Source organism: Lates calcarifer, linkage group LG1, assembly GCF_001640805.2.
Source record: "Lates calcarifer isolate ASB-BC8 linkage group LG1, TLL_Latcal_v3, whole genome shotgun sequence".
In the NCBI taxonomy this organism is placed as follows: domain Eukaryota; kingdom Metazoa; phylum Chordata; class Actinopteri; family Centropomidae; genus Lates; species Lates calcarifer.
Genome location: NC_066833.1, coordinates 20,748,606 through 20,773,463, shown reverse-complemented (window position 1 = coordinate 20,773,463; position 24,858 = coordinate 20,748,606). Strand labels below are relative to the sequence as shown.

The following is a 24,858-nucleotide window of genomic DNA, read 5'->3' as shown; positions in this document are numbered from 1 at the left end:
TCCCTGAAGTGGCCACAAAAAATCTTTTCACTGACAGGAAAAGCACAGGTGTAACAAATTTAACAAACTTCTGTGTAACAAATATAAATACAATACTGTACATGCTGGCACAAGTAACACATACTTAGCTTGGTGAAGCAGTTATTCCCAGCGTCCCAGTGTTGTTCCTTTTCAGAAAAGGTGCTGAGGGTCCAGAGGGGAAAACTTCTAGTGCAATGACATAGCATGAACTTCAGAAATACTAGCAACAACCGTGGAATAAACACGCTTGTTAACATGAAGTTTGTCCAAACAGCATCAGAAATGTTTGAGCGCGAGTTAGTAAATAAACAGAGTAGCGGCGCAGCAACATGGCCGACGGAAACAGGTAAATTAAACCGCAGTTTGTAAAAGATCCTCCGCATGTATATCACGTGCGAGCGGAGTTGCACAAATTGAGTTGTTCGGTCTCAACTAGTTCGCAACCTGCGACGTAAAAATGTGTTTACAGCATCATCGTGCTTCTTTGTGTCTGTTTGAGACAACTTCATTCAACTAAACTCTGCTGTTGCCTGCTTTACCTAGGTGGTAATCCAACCTTTGTGCTTTGGTGCTTTTGTATGTGTTCAACAGACAGAGTAGTTTCCTTGCTCCTTTATGGTCTTGGACAGATTTTTAGCAGCAACTCAACTCATTCTTCTAAAAACACATTTATTTCTCCCAAAAGATGAAGGCTCATATTTTAGCAGTATTTACATTTTACAGTACCAGTTCAATATCTGTACAATTCCCTCAGGACACCCAGAAATAAAGTCCAACCGTAAAGTGGTCAAACAATAAAGTGGATAGAAAAGACAGGTTTCCAGGCACAAGCTTCACCTCAGGCTAAAAACACCAAGCTTAAGCCTGTGTCAGGGAAAGAGGCCCAACAGAAACTGATTCATAAAAACATTAAATAACATAAGAGAGGTTGTGAAATGGCATGGTTCAAGTTCAGACTTGGCCACGGCCTTTGGGACCATTAACGTACCATTTATGTACCACTGGACAGTGTCCTGATAAATTACTGTAAACAGAGCAAGAGGATCTCTCCCCAGTTGTCTTCCAGCCATGCTGAGCATGGCCAAAAACAATGGTGATGGATGAAGTGATGAAAGTGTGTGATTTCCTCATCCTCTTTCTTGGTGTTCAAGGAATGTTATTATGGAATAGATGGTCAAGGCTGTTCAGCATTACATCCTAGTGATTCCTGTCTTACAAAAAGGGGCAGGAATGACATTCCTATTATTGCACACACAGGAATCAATCTCAAACAAGTAAACAACTACCTACTTACAGATGCACTCTTGCTCTCACTCACACAACCAGCCTTAAATTATGTATGCAAGTGTGTGTATTTCACACACAATGCAATCAAGTCCACACATATACATGCTCTTTCTCTTTTCAAAGTTTCAGATGGAGATGGTGCACAAGAGCCTCAGAGGTTGGTCTCATCCCATGTTGGGTCATTCATGCTCTTTAAAACTCTCCTTACAACCTTTTCTAGATCTTTCCGTGCTCTCTGCTCCTCCTCCAATGACCTCTTCATCTTCTTAGTATCCTGTTGTAGAAAACAATCAAGTAACTCATGTTACCTCTATGTGCCACACAAATTACAGAAGAGGTAATTACAGTAATTCAATACAACACCTACCTCTGTTTCAGCTAACTTTTAAAATAATATATATCATTGCATCAAACAAGCCAGTTTTAACTTTAAGTCATATATTAGATAAATCACACCATTGTGATCTATTATAAAACATCCCTAACAATTACCTGTTTTAGCTCCTGAACTTCATCCCTCAGGGCGTACACCACATCCACCAGGCTCCTTTAAGACAGTAAGATTTACTAGTCAGCACATCAGTAATGCCAATAAGACAATTTAAAAAAAAAAAAAAAAAACAGCCTTCACATGTCAGTACGTACATTTCAAAATTTAGTTCACAGTGATTTTTGCAATAACTGCATGTTTGCACAGAACAAGGGCTGAGGTTTTTGTTCCCCATCTTTTAGTTTTAGTTTTACATTAGGAATGGATCACTTCACACTCAGTGTGGCCAGGACAAAAAATTATATCAATCAGAATATACTTAATTGTGCATATGGGTACGTGCGTGTTGTTTTAAGAAAGACTTGATGTGAGCCTATCCTATCAGAGCAGCAGCAAAAAACCAAAATCAGTTCGGATTCATAATGATGAACATGGGCTCTGTAGTTCTTTTGAGTCAATCTGATATTAACAAGAACACTGCATGTATTCATTTGCAGCGATAAATAGTAAAAAAAACACTGTCCCTGAAAAAATGCAATATTTACTCCTGTCTGAGTAATGCTTATAAGAATATGAAAAGTGTTAGAAAATTACTGAACTGTTAAAAAATGAAGAAACACTCCTGTGACCCCCTTATTCAAAATGTAACTCTGCCACAGAGTATGGAAGTTTGGTTTTGGTCTTTAAAATGAAATGTAGAATATGTAAAGACAATAATTGAAGACAAAGGAGAGGCATATCATCTTACTTTTCTTCTACTGCACTTTGCCCGTTGCGACTCGGATCCTCCACAAGGACTTTCTCCTCACCGGGAATGATTACATGTAGCCCCGTTTCCCTCTGCGGTCCTGTTTCAAAACAGAAGAGCACTCAACATTTGATACTTTGCTTTGTCTCACCTTGTAGTAAGATGAGTCAGGACCTAGTCATGTTCAGTACATTAGTTTCTCAGACCACAGTCTGTTTTTCTTTATTGGAAGGACTGATGGCATCAAAGAGAAGGAAATTTACACCACAATTGGTAGTAGTAGTGGGTTAGTCATGCACAGACAAGATATCAGACAAGAGCCAAAGGGAAGTGAAAGGAAATGAGAGGCTGTGGAGATATCTGGCACCACACACACACACACACACACATATACACAAATCCCTGCATTCAGTTCTGTAAATCTGAAATTAATGAGAACGTCACCATCTTCCCCAAATGAAAAACACACACCAGACACAATCAAATCTGCCATTCTAACAAATCACCAGAATGCCAGTGTCTACCAAATGACAGATTTATTCAAAACTCATAATACAGCGTTTGGGACTTGAACACTTCAGCAGTGTAGAACAAATACACTGAAGGCGCTGTTTGCAGATAAGACATGGTCACGTGTGTGAACTGAATACAGCATTGGAGCACACAGAGAGAATGTTGGTCAAAGACAGTTAGTCTCTTCACCCTGCCTGTCCCACAGTTTGGCTTAATTTCTTAAATCACAGAATACACCTGTCACAAAGTATAGCACATGATATAAGGACAGTGATATTCTTAGCTCAAATACTCATAGAAGGTAGAATGGATTTTTTTTTTCTCATTCCATGACAACTAGTATTTACAGAAAGGGAGACTATGTGCTCTTCATATTTCAAGTCCACTCTGACAGTATTCTGAGGTTGAATGAATAGTTCACATAGAAATGTTCCCGTATAATCACGGGCTCTGTCTTTTTTTGCCTTTTTTTTTAACCCTCCAATGCTTTCAAATCATCACATCGAGGGTGAGCATTTACACTACGAATGAGCATTTACTTTACAGTAACACTGAATACTTAAGTCTACCTTTAGGATTATATCATACACACTCTAGGTAGACGACAAAAAGTACAGAATTTAACAGATTCTAACCCCCCCTCCCACCCACAGGCCCGTTACATGATTGTGCAAAATAATTCAAACACTTCATGTTATAATTTCAGTGTAAACTTTGATACAGACCAATAAAATGTAAAAAAAAAAAAAAAAAAAAGAAAGAAAAAGAAAAAAAAAAAAAAAACAAATGATTCTTCCAGGGATTATTTTGTAAACATTGACATACAGAATAACATATAAATAAAAAATGCCTGTATACAAAATAATGAATACAATAAAGAAATCATTTCAGAAACTTTAAATAGTACTGTAAAATGGACCTATAGTATATTCCATATGTCACTCACATTGCTTAATGTAAGAGGAGATAGACTCTGAGTGGATGCCAAACTGTACTTTTAATACCAATACTGGAAAAATACTTCTTCATAAAAATAGTCATTAATGCAAGATAGTATGGGAAACCTCAGAAGCCAGACAACACAAAGGCATGTCTGACTTGTGAAGCTGTAGCATAGGTGCTAATTTGTTGTGATAAGAGGGATATTTGTTTCTTACATTACACTAACCATGTCAAATTGTCAGAGCAGGCAACAACTACGCCTTAAAGAAATAGTTCAAAACTTTGGAAAATTGTCTCTTTAGCTTCCTCGCCAAAAGTTAGATAAGACAATTGATACCACTCCCATGTCTGTGTGGTAAATGTGAAGCGAGATGCAGGCTGGTTAGCACAGGTCAGCTTCACATCTTCACATCAACTTCTTAGCAAGAAAGCGAAGAAGTGTATTTCCCAAAATGTTAAACTATTCCTTCAACTAGCAGAAACCATATCCCTATCAAACACATATATTCAATTTCTATTACAGGACTGTAGCTGTATTAGGTTAGGTTATTAGTGTGACGGGCATGCTATGCCTGGTTCTATATGAATCTTTTTATTTCGTTAATGGAGTAACTTGAGATTTAAAACGTAATACACTGTAAAATGCAACCCTGTGGAACCACTGACAGACAGTGACATTACTGAATCTGAGATCAGACTTTAAAGGATAATGCTTAGGAGACTACACAACACAGTAAATTATTAAATTAAATGTTATAAGGGCCAATTCACCAAAAAATACAAACAAAACATATTATTCTACTTCACTCCAGTGGTGGTATCTAGTCATGCAGTTTGCCCAGGCTCTCTACCTCCTTTTCTTTGCTCACAAGATTGAAAAGATGAATTTCAAAGTTCCACAATATGTCCTTATTGAACACCCTTTCATTTTTTTTTTTCATTCAGACCATACATTCTTAAGTAGAAAGTAAAACTGCAGACAGACTGAGGTGGTTCATTTTTTAAAATGTCATTTTTTGAAGCTTTGAAACACATTTGAATCCCATTCACATAAACTGAATTAGGTCTAGGAAGATAATTCAAAACCTGGGCAAATAAAACCAAAATTATCTGCATAGTTAGGTACAACTAGAGGTAAGAATGAAAATATATTGTTTGTAATGTAGGTGAACAAACCCTTATATTAAGAAAGCTTGACTAGAGAGTGAAGTGTATGTGATGATCTCCTCTTTCTGTAGCAGCTACAACAAAGAACAGACTGAGTTTCACAAACTATGAAAGTTAGCAAGGACTTTGAATATTCAGCAGTGGTCTGGTTATGTTAAATGTTATTCTGCTTAGGGCTGGCAACATGAATAAAACTTCAAATTATGGAAACAGCAATGAAATAAAACATTAAGAATTTGGATATTACATTTGCATGCTGCTATATTATTATCAGGCAGCAGGGGCATATGTGCCTGAATCTGTGTGTGTGTGTGTGTGTGTGTGCGTATATCTGTGCTATGTTTGAGCATACATACTCTAAAAACACATACTGGAGAGAAGTAGTACATGGTAAATAGAATACACTCGTTCCTGAATTACATCTGAATATCAGACAGGAAAAGCTCAGTCCCCATCTCTCCCTCCCCCCTTAGATCTCCCTCTCCCATATTCCACTCCAACATCCCTCTACCCTCTGCCAAGAGAGTCCACCACATTTATGGTCAAACAAGGGGAGTGGTCACATTCAAGATAAATTAACAAGAATTACCTAACACTTACTGCATGACAACTACAGAAAGAGAGGAGGCACATAAAAGGGAAAGTGGCAAAGGCAACAGGGAGATGCTTTAAACATCGTCAAACAAACTGTTGAAAAATAAATAAACCAAATAAGTTACCAAAAAAAATGAACAAATATATAATAGAAAATAAATAGATAAATTAAAAAAATCTAGTTTCCTTTAATACATTGAAGGTAAAAGAGGTAAACGTGCTGTACGTTACATTACAGTACAGCGTGGCAGTACTGTACGTTCTTTAGTTCTGGTGAGAGATGCAGCTCTTGCGGGGCACTGAACCCATCCTGTAACTGTGGGTGGTCCAGATGGAGTCATAGTCAGAGTCCTCTGAAAGGTCAGAGGTCAATTCTGGCCGTGACACGCTGCTACGGCGACCCGACGAGTCCACACAGGACCGGTCCACGTCGGCCAGCACGTGGTTGTGCATCAGGTCAGTGCCCTGCCAGGCTGGTAGCGGCGGGACAAAGTGAAGGTGACGTCGCAAACGTATAGGGAAGCGATGGTGGGCGAAGGGAGAGGAATGACGTGCAGGGGGAGGGAGGGGAGGGGTAGTGTACGCAACACGCAACAAATGGTAAATCATAAAACCAATGAGAGATGGAGGATGGGACGATGGCGCAAATTAGAATACATGGAGGAAATTATAGTGCAGTATGGAGAGAACAATAATTGATGGAAGAAGAGAAAGAAGGTAAACCAGAGCAATGCCAAAGAGTGAGGAGTGGAAGAGAGACAGAAAGAAGAAAAGATACTGTTAGAAGGATCAGTTCAGAATACCAGTGTTAAAGAAAGGCACTGAGTCACAGAATACAGATATACAGTAGTTATTACAAAGACAGCAGACTCTGGCATGAACCTCTCATCTTTTGTGCATGCACACCCATGAGTAAAATTTAGTGTTCTCTTACTGGAGTTCAGCGTCTGCCTGGTTTTGGCACTGGTGCAGTATGCCTCAATGACTTTCAGGATCTGGGCGTCTTCCTCCAGAGCAGCTGTACCTAAGAGTAAGAGGTTACAAGGGAGCAAAACATAAGTTGCAAGCTTGTGTCCCTCAGATCTCTGGTAACTGCTTCCCTTCTTGTATATGCATAAATCACACCATCAGTAAACAATAAAAGAACAGTTTTACACTTTGGGAAAATAGCATCTTTGCTTTATTGCTGAGAGTGAGATGAGAATAACCATACCACTCTTACAGCTGTCCATTAAGTGTGAAGCTAGAGATCACAGACAATTAACTAGCTTTGTATAAATATTGGAATATTGTTTGTTTAAACCATATACAAACAGAAATGTAAAAATGGCAATATGTGGTTAGTGGAATAGTTTAGGTCAAACATGTAAAGGATATCGCATTTGGTGTCCTCGAGTTCAGCACAAACTCTGGACATAAAAAGGAAAGACTTTAAACATACTCTTTCTCAAGGCAAATTCCTCCTCAGACTGTTTTCTCTCAGGCTTGCGCTTGGGTAGGAGTTTCTTCACACTCTTAGGACTTTTACTAAGATCCTGTAAATTAGAAATTGTTATAAAAAATCTGGAAATATACATACATTCGCAAAAACACTCACAGAAAGATGCCCTAGAATGTCCCTCACCTCCTTGTAGCAGAGGGCAGCAGAGGGCCGTAGTGGAGGTGCAGGCCTCAGGCAGCTCAGGCTCCAGGGTTTGGGGGTGTTGGGTGGCTCCAGCGGGCCCCACATCATGGTGCTGTGAGATGTTCCATGGGAGGAGGGGTGAGGCAGGGTGTGGTAGGTGGGGGCCACTGTCATGGCCCTCCCCTCAGCATGTCGGGATGGGGTGAGGGGATGAGATGGGAGCTGAGGGATGAAGCAACAAGGTCTGGTTATTACACAATGGGCAGTTCTGCTCCTCTGCCGATTAACAACTGCTCTTCAATACCTGAAAAGGTGTAAAAATACCTCATGATTTGGAATCATAGGGGTGTCCTCCATGTGACACCTCCCTATTTCACATAATTCCCCTTAACTGAGGTCCTGCAAATTGATTTCTAGACTTTAAAATTATTTTTCAGACTCTTGCCACGATGCAGCCACCAACAAGTGGCCTATTGTAAATAAAAAGATTGTTATTGTTGGTTGTTTATTCAAGGGACAAGGCTGAATTTTCATCATTATATGTCTGTAATCATGTAATTGAATGCAATTGTGTATTACAGCCATCCAAGTCACAGAAAGAAACCACTTCACAGAGGGCTGTATAGTCTTTTGAGATGATTGCTTGCCTTTATGTGAAACAGCTTCTCATCAGATATTTTTTCTGAGTTTACGCTGTAAAATTGGTGCAAAATCAACATATATATTATATTCACGGTTGTTTACACTACATTGAATATCAAATGAACAGAGAGAAAATCGTCCTTGTGTGGGTATGTAATTATTAGCTGCTGACCGTGTGGCAGGGAACAGTGAGTGGTTTGTGGCTGGGTGCTGTGGCTGTGGTGTGTTTGATCTGTCTGGTCAGGTGTTCCACCCAGTCCTGCAGGTCCTGCTGGTTGGTGCACACCACATGCAGACGGTCAAACATCGTGCCTGCAGGGACAGAGACAATGTTATTGAAGGCAATGCGAGTAAATGAATTTAACTCTGCATCTCATCTCATGCAGTCTCACCATTGAGCTCAAAAGCATTTTTATGGGCTTCGCAGTCTTCTAGTTTGGCCACTGTCATAGTGGCCAGGGGTAGTTTCCCCTGCAGAGGGAAATCATCAGATCAGACACAACACATAACATAGAAATGACCCTTCATTCACTATCATGATCAACTCTGAGGTTTAACGCTGTGGGTGGGACTGGAAAAGAAACTTTAAACCAGATTTCTCTGACCAACCTGGAATATGAAGCCACTCATCCTGGGGCTGGCAGACAACATGAGGAGGACGTGGGGGAAGAGCATGAGGTAACGTTCACTCTTCTCCTGACAAATAGGAAGAGGTTCAAAACAGAGAGGCAAATGCAGAGAGAGGGAGAGAGTGAATTCAAATGGTGAGCTGTAATTCAGTTTATATACCACAACTCTACCATGGCATCATGTGACTAAGATTCACTGTGAGTTACTTTGAGAAAATCTAAAGACATTTCTTCACTTAAAATGATGGCTGTGTACTTATTAACTAACAGTTCTTTACATCCATGATGTCTTTTTGAATGGTTAACAAACATGAACTCTCCTCACACATTAATTACTTGATGAAGATGGACAAAATGTGCTACTGCAACATTACTTAGTTAGATGATGATAAAAACACTGTAATGTTATGTACTGTGATATTAAATTCATAGCTAATGATTATCTTTGGCAGTTTACATCTGTGTGAATTGAAGTGCAGGTATAGGATTTAGGTGGTGCTGGTACCTCTGAGCCAGGACTCTGGACTAAGACCTGGCTCATGTAAAGCACAGAGCCCAGGGTCTTGATGTCATCCCCCTCCCACAGCCGGATGGACTCAGTGAGAATCTGCAGCTCCAGCTCCTTACGCTTCCGCACCTCCTGGCACTGAGCCTGGCATAATGGGAAAAGACGAACGCTTAAAGACCTGTAATTAATTCATCGCATATAAAGTCTGGTTACATGCTACGTCTGAAAAGACAGGAGGTACGTTCAGCTTACAGACAGATTTTTGAAAGACACCATGCACTTCTGAATGTCTGGCCTGTCGGGATAACTCTCCTGAAAGAAAAGAAAATGCGCTGGTTATTAAAACACAACAACAACACCCCATCCAGACACATGTTTGCGCACAGACACTCACCTCCATGTGCCTCTCCAGCTCTTTAAGCAATGTGGGGTATTTGTCGATTCTCATAAAGGGTTTACTGAGGCCTGTGGTCAGGGTGAGGATCCCAGGGCTGACTGCACCCCTCCCCTCCATAAACTCCCCCAATACTTCACTGCAAGATGTAAGCAAGAGAGAGACAGAGACAAATTAAATTATTTATCAAGCTTATCATGCGCCTTTGACGACCTGCAATGATTTTTAATATTTTCCCTACATCACGAAGCAAATCTTCAGAGTTTGATACAAACATACCAACTAACTGGCCTCTTTTGCCTTTGTTAGATATCTGACATCAGTTTCAAAAACACTGAAGATCAGACATTCGCTAATTGCCATTCAGATCGTTAGATCTCGTGCTAGAATTAAAGTATACTTGGGGTTGACAACATCACTGATAAGTAAGTAAGTAAACACGGTCATAGATGTGGCCTGGGCTGCAACTAACAACTTTTTTTTTTTGCGCAATGAATCTGCAGATTATTTGTTTTGATGAAATGCTTAATTGAATTATAAAATGTCCCACAAGTGAAAATTACCTGTCAAATGTCATCTTTTGTTCAACCGACAGTCTGAAATCTAAAGATATTCATTCCAGTTAATTTTCTGTTAATTGACTCAAATTCAGTTAAATAGCTAATTGTTTCAATTGCAGAGGCAGCTTAAGTAGCATTATAATATCATGATATCAAATATTTCTCAAAAGCTATGACAGCAAATACTGTACTCTTCAGACAAAGATAAAGAAAATAGAAGGAAAAGCTCTTATAAAGATATTTTCTTAAATTGTAGCTACAGAAAATAACCTGAGTTAAGCTCTCCCCCTCTAAACTGCCTGAGTCTCTGTATGCACAGAGATATATGCCTTTCTAATTTTCTCAGAAACATTCATAGGAATTTTTTTTACTTTCATTCTCTTTAAATCACTTGAATTCATATTATTCTATATATCTATATTCTATAGAAAAAAAAACACTGCCTCAACAGTTGCGGTGATAATGGAAGGTAAACTGCAGAGTACAGAGCTTGTGTCCACAGGGACAAGCCAGGACAGCTGCCATAACCAGCAAACAGCAGGTCACTACAACTGTACAACAAAGAGACTAAACAAAATTTGACAGCACAACCAGTTGCGCTGCATGAAGACAGGTTTAAAGCACAATAAAATCACACCGAATGTAGCTGATGTGTAAACGTACCCGTACTGGGTGAGCACATTAACCGCACAGGGGTGGTTGGAGCAGTAACCGACATAAAGAGCTTTCATCTGTGGCATGAGGTTGAGGAAGAAGCCACCCACCCTTTGCTGGCTTTCTGGGAGTCTAAAGGAAAAACAAAACAGATCACAAACTGCTAAAAATATATCCTACACTGAAAAGAAAATAGACAGGAGCAGAGGTACGTGGAATGTGTGCAACGGACTAAACGCATTACAAAATCACAAATATATAATCATGATTATTCCAGACTGTGGTTTAATCCACTGTCCCTGTAGTACAGTCAGCCCAACACTAGATGTCTCCCTGCTTATTATGAAACAGTGAGATGCTGCTGCAGTGGGGCTGTGTGTGCAGGGAGAGACTAACTTGGTGCACTCCTCCAGTGATTGGACGAGCATCTGCTGGAAGGTGCTGATCTCCTCGAGGTTTCCCAGAATCAAAGCCACATCCGAGCTGCTCAGCCTAGAGGGAAAATTGATTATGGGAAAAGAAAAATGGTGACTACATTTTCAGAGACATGTAAGAGAAAGTCAGGCACTCAACCAAGCAGAAAATCTGATTGATCCAGGTTCCTGTTTTGCGATAATCATGCTAAAATAACCTGGATCTGGCTTCATCAAGTGTTACATGTAAATAAGTCGTACTTGTCAATGCTCTGAAGAGGTCGCAGGTAGTTCGTCAGGAGGCTCTGAAGGTCCTTGGAATATTCTGTCTCTGTTTCTAAAATGTTTTGCAACACCTGCAACAGAAAGACGGGAAAACAGCATATCATATATATATATATATATATATATACACCAAACAATATATAAGTACCAAACAAACACAGCTGTCTGCTCTAAGAACATTGAAATACTTCAAGATGCATCCTGCGCCATGAGAGTGCATGTGAAATAAAAAAAATAATAATAGTTTCACTGTGCTTATCATACAACTGTGATTACAGCTTTGTGAATGACACCTGCCCTCAGCTGCAGGAACATTTTTGAGGATAGTCACAGAGCATTTTAGACAAGAGAGCAGAGAAAGTATGTCAGTGGGCTGCTCAGAGAGAGCTGTGGTTGAAGAGGCCAAACAGATTTTATCCCAGTGCTCTGTGCAATTACTGGCAGGCAAGAGAATTTACAAATACTGGATGGAAAAAGAGAATAGATACAGACAGACATTATAAAGAACAGGAACTAATAAAAGTCCTCAAAGAAAAAGAGATGTAAACCTTCTCCACATGATATTAGTGGAGATAGGAGAGACAGAGATACAGAGAAGTGAGAAAGCAAAGAAAGGGTGAAATAAGACTGAGCTGCGTTCTTACCAGGTTATAGTATGTCTTGCTGATTGCAGAGGTGTCAAAGCCTTTAGGTGGGCTCTTAAGAGTACCAGACTTGGGAGACACTTGTTTGTCTGTGACCAGAAAAGAAACAAATGAATTAGAAAACAAACAATTTCAATGAACACTGAGTAATTTATGCCTTAAAGACTAAACATCATCTGCCCTGGCCTCATATATTTATATGTAAATGATCCCACAGCAACGAATAATCTTACAAATGTATCATGACTTGCAATTCCCAAATTATCTGTGTGTGGGTGCTGATTTGGTATTAAATCAGTTGAACAAATCTAAGCAATAAAGATCAGGAGATCATGAAATGAAAGATTGGAACAGATTAGAACAGAGTTTTGTTATGAAACACGTTAGGCTTCATCCATTATGTGAAAACAAATATTGTGACACATTAATTACTCATTACACTTCAGCATATTCATTATTTCCATCCATCTGAGGCATCACTATGTTGCAATCCAAACTCTTAAGGTATAATTCCACTGTGTCTGCGGTTTGTGTGGTTTTCCTCCAAACATTTCCATAACTGATCAAAATCCAGCCTCATTCTCTAGTACAATTTCCCTCTTGTTATGATTTGACTAAATTGTGATTGATTGTTGGCTTGGCTAAGTTGTGACAGGGCCGCCTGCACATTATGGATCTTATTTTAGAGGAACAAATGGTATCAGTGTCATGCGTTTTAGAGGTCATTCACACAACTGAAACACTACAGTGTTTTCAAACTAATTCTTCTACTTCCAAATACAGAAATCAAAAATAGAATTGACAGAAAAGAAATGGTACTTAAGTAACAACAAACTCCCTGTAACAAATGTAGTTTTTAGTCGCTGTTTTATTGCACATCTAAAGCTCAAATCAGCTTTATACTGCTCTAAAGCTACAGTAAGTGCTCATTAGTCATATAAATGATGTTTATATTTCCTGTTTATTAGGGTCTGCACTCACAATACTAATTACTCAGGGAGAATAACTCAAAAACATGTCTTTGTGTTAAGATTTTTTTCGCTGCCTTGCAACATCGTCTTGCAGGATGATAACAATCAGAACCGAGGTGAACAAATGCCAATGAAATCATATCTATATGACAATTCTTTACAAATATTTTGATCATTGGTCCCCACACTCACTTAAATTAGAACTAAACTGGTAAAGTAAATAGAGGATCAGATTTTGAGTTGCTGCCTCTTGCCACATGGCATCTCAACCGGTTTTACAAGCAAAAAAACAACAAACCACAGCAGGCCTCGAGAGGCAACAGATGTGGGGCTGGCGTTACTGTATGAAGGCCAGATGGAATGGCAACGACAATGGCAACCATGATGTTGTCTACAATTTGGCAGTTTTTGTCTGAGAGATGTGAAAACGTCTGTTTAGAATATTATATAATCCGTCAAGCTGCTCTGTGTTCGTTTGCAGATGAATGCAGGAGCAGGAGACCTTTTCAGAATTATGTGGTTCGAAGGATGCAACAGACAAGTTTGGAGGTTGGAACAATTGTAGCACGTAAATGTAAACAATTATCAAACTGCTGTATTAATATCTTGGTGTGGGAGTGTGTCTACAAAGTAAGTTACCGGTATCATAACAGGATGTTCTAATCACATTAAGTTGCTGAAATTCTTGATGAAGCATCATATCACCCATCATATTTAAGGTTCCAGGTACCTACCAGAGCCTTTGACTTCGCGGACATAGTTGCTAGGAAACCACCCAGTCTTGCCATTGAGCATCCCCTCCCACCAGCCGCCCTCCTCCTGACGAGTCACACTGATGATATCACCCTTAGAGAAGGTGAGCTCATCCTCATTGGTCTGCTGGAAGTTGAAACGTGCCCTCACCAGCAGCTGCTGTCCACTGTTTTCTGACATGTCCTGACAAAATGAGGGAAGGACGTTACCAAAAAGAAACGCAAGCAGTGAGCAGACACAGATACTGTGAGACCAGGAGATCAAAGACTGATGAGAACAGAGTTTTGTTATGAAACACATTAGGCTTCACCCACTTTGTGAAAACAGATATTGTGACACATTTATTGCTCATTATACTTCAACATATTCATTATTTCCCTTGCTCCGAGACTTTCACTATGTTGCAATCCAAACTTTTAAGGTATAAATCCACTGTGTCAGTGGTTTTGCTGTTTTCCTCCAAACATTTCCATGACTGATCAAAACCTAGCTTTATTATCTAGTACAATTTCCCATGTATGGCTAAAAGAGTCCTGCTATGATTTGACTCAATTGTGACTGATTGTTGGCTTGGCTAAGTTGTGACAGAGCAGACGGGACTAACTAATTACAAACTATGGATTTAATTTTAGAGGAACAAGGAGACTCCACCTGCTGTGTCACCTTGAAACTTACATTGTTCCTAATTATTTACATTTAAGGAACCCTCAGGAGATTTTCAGTTTCATTTCCATTTGTTAAATTACTAATCTGTTAAAGGTATAAACAGTAAGACAGTGCTGCTTAGGTTGCTGCACCAGTGTCTGTACAAAGCTTCCATGAAAAGGCAAGCCTAAAGCAGGCACTCTGATAATAGCGGTTAAGAAGCTTAAATTTTATTTAAAAAACAAAGAAAAACTGTTCCTGTTGACCTTAACTAAGGACATCTCATGCCTCTTCTCAGGACAGCAAACAAGGCACCACTCTGTTCTGATGAAGAAATATCTTAAATATGACAGTATTATCTGGCCCTGCGACGGACTGGCGATCCATACACGGTGTACCCCACCTCTCACCCAATGACAGATGGGATAGGCTCCAGCCCTCCCATGACCCTTAACGGATAAGCGGTATAGATAACGAATGAATGACAATCTATAGAGTTTCTATATTGTTTTGTTTAACTTTGTGTCTGACTGATACATATATTCAGCCAGAACAAACTGATGTGAATACGTCTTCTCTCTTATAAATATTGATGAGGAGCAAGATTGGGTGTGACCGAGCTTTTACACAAAGTCTGGTGAAAAACATGTTTCGCTGCGTAGCTCTAACTACCTTGAACCTGAGCAGAGGTCTAACCAGTAGAAAGAACTGAAAACACCACATTTGTTTGTATTCAGGGACTTTAACTCTCTATCCATGATTATATAATGATGCCTTGTATCAACTTAGAAACATAACCACAGCAACCACACTCACTGATTTGCAGCATTTAATTAATTACTTGTGTTATTACTGATTATTCACTTATACTTGATTGTTGCGACAAAATAGCAAAAACACATTAAAGGTTTTTAGTGACTCAGATCTATTGTGTTCCTAAACTGTGCTGTTAGTGAGAGGCAATGATTGTTGACCTCACCAGACTGCGAAACTGGTTCTGCAGCAGCTTGGAGGATCGGCCCAGTGAAGCCTGAGAAGACAGTGACTCAAACGACTTGATGCGGTGGGCTGAAGAGTGTCGGGCACACACTGAATCACTGCCCACGCCGATATCTGGACAGAAAGGGCAAAATATAAATACATCAGACCTGGTATTTGCAAACAACGCCCACACAGCTGTGACTACCTTCACGTCTTTCATAAAAACACCCCCCACACACATCATGAAATATTTTGACTCACCTGCAGTCACTTTATTCAGAGCAACCAGACTGCTCAGCACCTTTGAGAAGTTAAGTCCCAGTAGCAGGTCACTGGCCTCGAATGGCTGTGGGTGAGAGAGTGAGAGAGGGAGAGAGGGAGAAAGGGAGAAAGGGAGAGAGGAAGAGAGGGTGAGCATGGGTGCCAGAGTCTCATCAGCAAGTGCATTTCCCTTTCAAAGCTAATCACTAATTCCAGTGCAGCAGGACCATGTCATCACTTGGCCACACTGCAAGCACTGAGGAGCCAATCAATAACTCTTGTTATCTTTGACAGAAGAAGCTGGTGAAACACACAAACTCAGCCGACACACATCTGCAGCAGCTGCAGGCACTATTTATATCATTCTAGAACACAGGTTGAATTATGGGTATTACAAAAGATACTGACAGAGACTGAGCTCCTCTGCCTACTTCAAGGGATGAGATTGCCAATATCCACAGTTCTACTTGTTGTCATCAAAGCTCAAGAAAAACCAACAATTCATCTTACTAGCAATTACTGCCTGCATAGCCAAAACCTTGTGTTTTAGGGCTAACATGCAAGTGCAGGTGTAAATGCAAAAGACCATGATCAGATGTCATGATCCCTACAACAACAACAGACACAGATTTTATTTTAACACTAAGAAAATGAGTGAAAGACAACATCCAAAGACACTCAATTTACAATCGTAAATTAATTAATTCTCTGATACTTGACTTGAGTCAGTTGGTCACTATTGATACAGCTTTTTTCGCTCTGCCATATACAGTGCATCCATTTTTGTACATAAAAATCATTAAAACACATCAGTGAGTCTCTCTGTTGCATGAGGTACATCATCCCACTGCTGTTAATCTTGCTTGTATGTTCTTGAATTCTTCTATTCTTTGGTCAGATAATGCCACATTTAAAGGTGTCCTATGTATTTTACTTGCAAATCAACAAAAGTTATGTTCGCATTTGGTGTTACGTTCCAAAAAATATTGCACAAAACATATGCAACGCCAGTTTTTACAGTATTGTAGACGATCAGACAACGAATGTTGAGTGATTGCAGTTGCTTAAGTGAGGGTTAAAATTTACTGTGCACTGACAATAAAACACCATATCAATCACATTTGGGTTTAATTTGGCTTATGTAACCGTGCTTGCTTGGTTTCAGGCACTTCTGTATTATTAAGTGTCAAGTTAGATATGTCGAATCTTTAAGGAAAGCCCCACTAATATATGTTGTATATATGTGACCAATCAGAAACTTGGAAGTACGATGACATGAATAGGGTGTCACAAGACAGGGTAGGGAAGACTGAAAATAAGAAAAACACAGAATAATAGCAGCCTTATCCTTAAGCTGCAGTCGAAGCGTAAGCGCTATTTGTATCACTTTCAGCGTGACTCTCACTAGCCTCTTGGTTAGTATGAATGGCAGCGATTGTATCTGTGTTGATGACTGTAGTCATCCTCTCTCTTCCTGTGCAACGGCCTCAAATGATTAGCTACTCCCGCTTCAGTTATAGTGAGGGCGAGTGACTGTGAGATATGAGTCTCTTTCATCTTCCGCTCTGATTGCAGATATGCCTTCAGGGACTATGTGAATGACTGTGAATGCAAGAGTGTGCGTTTGCAAAAGAGAGTATATGTGTGTACATGCTTGTGTGTGTACAAGCTAAAAGACTTGCTGTCCTTGGTGAGCATTCATGTGAAAGCTCTACCTCACTCCTATCGACTTTCATTGGGATTGAAACTACAAATCCACATTCAGTATTTGTACTTAACTTCTCCTTCCCATGACTGCAAAATAAGTCTCTTTAACAGGTTCCCCATTAGTTAAAAAAGTTGCACATCTCTTAACAGTAAAACACAGTAAACGGTGCACATAAAACATTCATGCAGGGAGATAATGACAAACATGACAAGCTTGGGCATGTATGCTAGGCCTCAACATCACTGTCAGGTAATGATCCCTCAGAGCAGGCTGAGACAATAGTGCAACACCCCTCTGTGACTCAGCAAGCTACAACAGCAGAGCAAATTGCTCCTACACTTCACATGATTTAGGAAATGAGTGTTTACCTGCACAGGGTATTAAAACCAACTACTACATGTGCACTACAGTGAATGGAATATGGTCACATTTCATAGTTAACAGTAAGAGATTACTTAAATAAACTAAATCATGTTTAAATATTAATGCTTCTGTGAATCCACTGACAGTTGAGTGTCCAGTGTAGTGCAACTGTGAGGGAGTTCAGAATACATATAGTATGTATTTTAACTGTGATACTGGGCGGCAATACAATAAATACAATGGGGTTATAGTTAGGCTTTCAGGTTTAGCGACGTTCTTATACATATTAAGTGGAGAATATTGGACTCATGGTCAGTGTGGTCCTAAACATACAGACAAGGCAGCCAAGCAGTTTCCTTTATGTTTTAACAGTGGGATATTCTTCACAGGCCAAGTCAGTTACCTGACCTCAGTCCAACTGATAATGTGTCTCAGTTCTTGAAGACCAGATGGAAGACAAAAAGCACCCAAGGCAATGGAGAAGTTACTAACCTGACGAGGAGAGTTTTTAAATTTGATTTGATGTATTGGCCTGGCCAATTTATACATCTAGCTCTGGTGAAGATGGCTGCAGATCAGATCTGCTGCTGATGTCTGTGAGACACAGGCTTTAGCCAGTCATTGGCTGTAATAAAATATGAGCTATACCTTTAATTTAGTTATCTTACTTACTTTGAGTGCCCTAAAATTTGGGGATAATGTCTTCAAAAGGTCTGTGGCACTGGTTCATCTACGCAGATGTAAGCAGGGCTGCACCTAACCATTATTTTCATTATCGCTTTATCTTTCCATTATTGTTTCGACTAATCGGTTAATTGTTTGGTCTATAAAGCACCTAAACATGGTGAAAAGTGTCCATCACAGTTTCCTAGAGCCCAAAATGGTGTCATCAAATGTCTTGCTCGACTAACAGTTCAACGATTCACTCTAATGGCGTCCAAGGGAAATCAGCAAATTGAGTGGATTCTGATAACCAATTAATTGTTGCGTTTGCTTAATAAAACAAAAGTAGCACATATTCTCTGGTTCCAGTTTTTAAGACATTAGAATTTGCTCACTTTCTGTGATTTACATTATGTCTAATAAAATATCTTACAGTTTTGGACTGTTGGTTGAACAAAACAAGACATCTGAAGCTCCCACCTTGAGCTCAGATGAATTCTCATGGGCATTTTTCTCTATTTTAATGGACATTCAATAAATTAAATGAGGAGTAGAAAAATAATGGCAGCAATTGATGATAGAAAATTCCTCTTGGTTGCAGCCTTAAGCCAACACCGAAAAATATGTCTCTGTACAAATACCTTAAACAGCCTTACACGTATACTGCGGCAGCTGTACAATACAACAACCTTTTCTTGTTTTTGTTTTTGATGGTAATGCAGTTCAAATCTCCCATTACAGGAGACAGATGGTTCTGTAATTATTGACAGGGGAGACAGAGAGTAAGGTTACTGTTCCAGAGGGACCAGTGGGGTCATGGGAACTCCAATGATCACTTCCTGTGGTCAAACGCATTAGAGGGTAAGGGTCAGTACCAGCAGCTGCCTGAGTGTCAGACACGGTCTGGAGTGTCTAATCTGGAGGATGGATCCAAATTAGATGTAAAATGGGATCAATCCAGTTGAAATATACCATCAAGACACGCAAACACAGCAGAACCAGCACGTTGACAGTCAGCCAAATGTCCGGCTTAACTCCACTAAAATGAGGTAGGTCAGGACTGCAAAAGCACAGCGCCTATCTGTCTGTCTTTCACATGTAAGCAGCCGCTGCTCTAATCTGCAGCCGCAGCTACCTGGGGTCAGAGCCAGCAGTGCTCTGGGCTCTGGAGAAGATCCATCTTTGCTCTACAGATGGTGAGTGGGAAGCCTGCCATGTCCCAAACTACAATAATCCTGAGCTGTGCAGTTCACTCAGAAAAAAAGTAGCATACATTTGAACAGACTCTCGCACCCAAGGACCAAACATAGTCTTTAAAAACACAGGAAACTGGTGGCAGTACTGAGTACAGCACATCCTCCAGCAAAGATCCAAACAAGCAAGACATAAAGGAGTGGTTACGAAGGGGAATTTGATTTTTTGTTACTAAAAGAAACTGAAGATTATTGCTCAATATCATCGCCAGAACCTGTCCCTACAGCGAGCCAAAACAAACAGAGGTCTTTTGCAAAGTAAAAAAAAAAAAAATCATGATGGGTGTCTTTTGCTTCACTGGCATTTCAGCTGTCTGTAAACTCCTAAATGGCCTGTTTCATGCACTCTGTATGACAGCGCTCTGTCTCACCCCATCTCCACATCTTGTTCAGAGGCTGGAGACTCAGAGGAGAGAGAGGCAATGCTGAGGAACACTGAGTTTCATTGTCAGACTAGGATGGTTCAATGACCCCTCTATGCACTGGCCAACACACAGCAGCACACTGTCCTCAATTTGCAAACGATTATGGAGGTATTCTCATTAGCTAAAATAATGTTCTCAAATATTTCTATACAGACCTGCATGGGTCTTAATATGTGGACATGTTTAGACTTAACATGTAAGTAAGGCTGTAACTACCACGTCAGAACAAGAACTAGTTACATAACTATGGCCCTATACTGTCTATAGCTGCAGTGGCACTTTGTCTTTTTTTTTTTTCTTTTTTTTTTTTTAGGGAAACATGTTTCTGAATTAGCTAGTGTGAACTGGCGGTGACAATGAGCCACGCGTGAACCCGAGGACAAAGCTTTGCATTAATTAGAAGGCATAAACACTGTCATGGCGCCTCTACATTTAAGTTGGGTAATGTTAACGGGCTACAATGGAGTAGTTTTATCAGTTAGTGTCAGTTGAGGCTGCCAAAACGTTGCAAATGTGTCGCACACTGGACGGAGAAGCAAAGCTCTCTCAGCCGGGCGATGGGTGATTGTTCTCGGCCGATATGGTTCACTCTTTCTCCCACTGTCAGGGGGCTCCGTCCGTCCACCCATTGTTTATTGAACCAAAGTCTCCTCTTAAACATATCAACTCCACATTTCACACAGCACCTCCCTATGGTGTTAAATGCAATAAGAGGGGGTAAAACAAACAGCAGATAGATGAGCACAGAAGTGAAAAGGCACTCACCTCGACGCGGAACGATGTGCAGCCCTTGAGAAACTCCTTTATGTTGCTCAGGCACTCGCCGTCGTTTTTCGGTTCTTGGTAAATCTGGAAAGACGAAAAGGCTCGTTAGAAATACACCTCCTGGTTCCGCTACGGGTGTCTTTTGCCTTTCACACTACGGTTATCTGTGAGTTTATTAGCCCTAAAAATCTGTCCACTTCATCGAAACGCATTCTACAGTCTGTGTGTTTGCACTGGGGAGGCTGAACACAAATCCCGCAGCGGGGAAGTGGAAGAGGCTGGAGTATTGGGTCGAGGGAAATGACGTTGTCAAATAGGGATCCCCACTGATGCTGTTGCAGCCTATGGATGCACTGGTTTAAAATAACCTAGGTAAGAAGAGAAATAGCAAGAAAACACCACAATCTACCATCATGGGGATGGTAGACTGGGTGGGAAGCAAAATATCAGGAATTACTCTCAGCATGTCGTCCTGTACAACACTATCTTTGACCAAAACCTCAGTGTTAAAACATACACGTATATTTAATTAATTCGTTGACAAAAACTGAGCATTAATAGCATCATAAAAGCAGATTATATGGCAGAACAGTTGCACTGGATTGCATTAGACAGTACACATGTGCCTAATAAAGTGGTCACTGAGTGTATAAAGATACATACGATATGTTAGTCTGAAATCTGATAATCATCTGTTGGCTGATATTCATTTCTAACATTAAAACTTTACATAAACATTTTTAATAAGAATTTTTTAACCATTAGCTTATGATAATTAACGTTGAAAAACAAGCATATTAGTGCTCTCTAGTGGACAAACTGTGTAAGAGCGCCTCTGTTACTTTACTCTTTGGCATTTCCTTACTGACATTTCTTGTTACTCATCAGTTGACACATACCACCTTTAACTGCAAGCCTGTTTTTATTTTTCCTTCTCTCGCTTTTTTAGCCTTGTGTTTGCAAAAATCTGTTTCCTTTATATTTTCCATTATTCTCATACTGTATTTTTCTCACATTTTCTGTTCTTTCATCTTACTCACATTATACGTGAGTGTGTCATCAATAAAAGAAGATATTCTTTAGACTGGATAAAACTGAATAACACAGGTAGTACAGAGGCTATACAAGTTGCCTCCATCATCTTCACATCAAAGCCTGAGGATGGTAGAGGCAACTGAGGAGCAAAGAAGAGATGCATGTGAAGGAAGCAAAGAGGACTTTTATAGTTAATTGGAAATAATCATGATACTGCCTCCGGTTTCTATCTTTAGTCTATAAGGTAATGTCACTGGCAGCTATCTTGATGGCAACTGATGTCTGGCCCAGTTGTGCCCCACATTTCCCACTGTTTTCTGGCCCATATACACACATCCAGTGCTGCCTGCACTGACAGCAATTACTCAGCCTGAATGTGGCAACGGGAACTCAGCCAAAACTGAGCTGCACGAGGGCCACATCTCGGAGATGGCATGGGTCACATCTGGGCCAGATAGTGACTGGATGTGGCTGGCCGATGATGCATCAGATACTGTCCAGGATTTACACCTCACTCATTATTATATAAACAACAGGGAAAAGTGGAAATACTGGAGAAAATGGAAAGCATGACGCAGGGATAAAGTAGACTGTAATTAGTAGTACTGGTAGAAAAAGTGGAAGTAATAGAATAATAAATCAGCCCGGCCAAGCCGATATTGGTTGGTGTTAGCTTATAGTAGACGTATCTGTATCAGTGAATACGTTGGTTGATTAATAACAGGAAATGTCAGAGCAGGAGCTCAGTTCAGACAAAATCTGAGGTAATAAAGAAACTCCATTAGTCTCCATTACAGAGTTTGTCCATCAGAGAGCACTGACAAGTTTGTTTCTCAAATATAAATGTCCTGCTCAGCTCATACGTTGGTCACATTGTTTTGTGTTCAGTTTTGATATTTAGCCATTATATTGTTTTTTGAACTTCAAATATCAGTCTGTATTAGCCTAAAATGTTGGCTTTATAATTTCAAAAATAAGATTAGAATGATAATCTCCTAAATATGTTTGCATTCATGCAGCTATATCAGATTAGTGTTTATTTTATCACTGCAACAGCTTGATCATATGAAAACAGTGTTGGAGGGCTCATGACAGTTTTATTTTTTTTTTTTTTTAAATCTTCTCTGCAGTTATTTACAAATAAAAGATATTAAATCCTCCCTGAAATGAGATGGCAGCAGCAGGTTTAACAGAATCTAGATCAGCAATACACTGGCTGACTGTGCCACACGGTGATTTGGATTTCATCCATCAGCACGAGTGAACAATGCTCCAGCTGTTTTCCCTTTTTAAAAACATGCCTGAAGATGCATTATTGCAGACGCACAACCCTCATGAAATACTCATGTGTACAAAATGGGGCGAAACACAGCTCTATTATATCATCGCAATTAACAGCGTGAGGTGGGGGTGTGGAGGAACCTGTTTGTCATTTAACAGGCAAATTTCTCACGCATATATGGAGCCGCAGCCCCGAGCAGAACATTCTCTTTTAAGGAAAACACTGCCTCGCTTTTACGCAGGCCTGAAGTGTATCAACTGGCTGGGGCTATAGGATGACAGACACAAACACTGCGCTGTTTCTTTAAATGGGGAGAGGGTCCATCTCTGTCTGTCTGTGCGCCTTTGCAGTCAATGGCGGCCCACTCTTCTATGGTCTGTGTACTGATAGCCAGTCACCCCCCCCTCCACACACACACACACACCACACACCCTCGCTGATCAAATCCTGCTGTGCGCACTGTGTGTATCAGAACACATTGACATACAAGCCACATCGCCCTGGATTAAAGAGGAATTTAAAACAGAGGCTTCAAACGAGAGGGCAGATCTGTTGAGCTGCATTGACACACATTAAACGAGGCCTTCATTAATAATACCACAGTGGATCTAATCGCTCCTGATAAATTTGATCAATCGATTTTCATTTTGCTGTGATGCTGCCTAGTGTAGAGCAGATCAATACGCAGTGGAAACAACGGCCCTTCTGTTATTATTATTTTCCCCCCCTTTCTTTACACGCTGACACACGTATGTGCAGCCATATAGCGTTGTTTTCGCAGACAATAACCCGGGCTGCCGTGACCTACAAAAGAAATCGCCTCATGGACCAGTGGGCAGAAAGAGAAGCCAGACAACAAACCGCGTCGGTTTCACGGATCTGGGCAGCACACAGACACGCTGACGGGGGCGGGCGGTTGGTTTATGCAGAGGAGAGCGGCGGTGGCGGTGGTGGTGGTGGTGGTGGGGTGTATATTGCTCTTACTTTCTCCGTGGACCCCGGGCTGAGCCGCTCCAGCAGTCTACATAAGACCACCCCATCTTTCAGGGAGGTCTGCAGAAATGCTTCAGGATCCGAGATGGTCTTCTTCGGCGATTCCAGCACCCCGAGCGTGATCAACCATGTAACCGTCTGTTCCGCCGAATTCATGTCCAGTCACAACAGATCCTATTCACACAAAGCGGCTGTGTTTGGGTATCTTTACAGCTTTACTGCCCCGGTTACGCTGTCATCTGTGCGTTAGAGAACAGAGACATGATCAATCCAAAAAAACAAAAAAAGATGCATGAGATGTCGGTGAGAGAGAGAGAGAGAGAGAGGCTGCGGGAAAACCTCTACCTCGGGTGGATGCGGATGACGGCTGGCTGGTGGATGTTCAGCAGGTCTGGTTTCCTCCCTTGAACGGTGTGTTTTTTTTCCCTCTAACCTGGCAAGCTGTCAAGTGCGGTTCGCTGTGATGCGTTCAGGCAGCGGACTGCATACATGCGCATCGCAGCCGCCAGCCACTCATCCATTGGATGACATCACACCAGAGGGACAAGCCAGTCCAACCAGTTGTTAGGACACTTCAGCATGACATGAATAGGCTTTCTCCGCGCGGTTTTGCATATCCTGCTCTTTTTCTTTTTTTTTATTCGT

General features: G+C 40.6%; 1 protein-coding gene across 4 annotated transcripts; it reads right to left on the bottom strand.

Annotated features, from left to right (window-relative positions):
- Positions 1-670: 670 nt before the first annotated feature.
- Positions 671-24,858, bottom strand: arhgef7a (Rho guanine nucleotide exchange factor (GEF) 7a). Of its 4 annotated transcripts, XM_051072143.1 has the most exons (23): positions 24,559-24,858; positions 24,205-24,452; positions 20,904-20,987; positions 15,727-15,811; positions 15,464-15,597; positions 13,821-14,022; positions 12,116-12,204; positions 11,448-11,542; positions 11,170-11,265; positions 10,783-10,905; positions 9,560-9,698; positions 9,418-9,477; positions 9,163-9,309; positions 8,638-8,724; positions 8,421-8,499; positions 8,201-8,340; positions 7,387-7,608; positions 7,204-7,297; positions 6,697-6,786; positions 6,056-6,235; positions 2,547-2,646; positions 1,801-1,855; positions 671-1,582 (listed from the first exon to the last, which is right to left on the bottom strand). In XM_051072143.1, exons 2-23 carry the CDS (start codon positions 24,367-24,369, stop codon positions 1,460-1,462), a joined length of 2,589 nt encoding a protein of 862 aa, XP_050928100.1. In that variant the 5' UTR covers positions 24,370-24,452; positions 24,559-24,858; the 3' UTR covers positions 671-1,459. The 4 variants fall into 4 exon arrangements, with proteins under 4 accessions (XP_050928100.1, XP_018557807.1, XP_018557808.1 ...); XM_018702291.2 differs by lacking the exon at positions 6,056-6,235 and having other exon boundaries at positions 24,559-24,850; XM_018702292.2 differs by lacking the exon at positions 6,056-6,235 and having other exon boundaries at positions 24,205-24,851.

Coding starts and splice junctions, on each gene's coding strand:
- arhgef7a (XM_051072143.1), bottom strand. CDS start 24,369: ATGAATTCGGCGGAACAGACGGTTACATGGTTGATCACGCTCGGGGTG. Junction 8,500..8,637: donor TGAGTGGCTTCATATTCCAG/GTTGGTCAGAGA, acceptor TTCCCTCTGCAG/GGGAAACTACCCCTGGCCAC. Junction 8,341..8,420: donor AAATGCTTTTGAGCTCAATG/GTGAGACTGCAT, acceptor CTGTCCCTGCAG/GCACGATGTTTGACCGTCTG.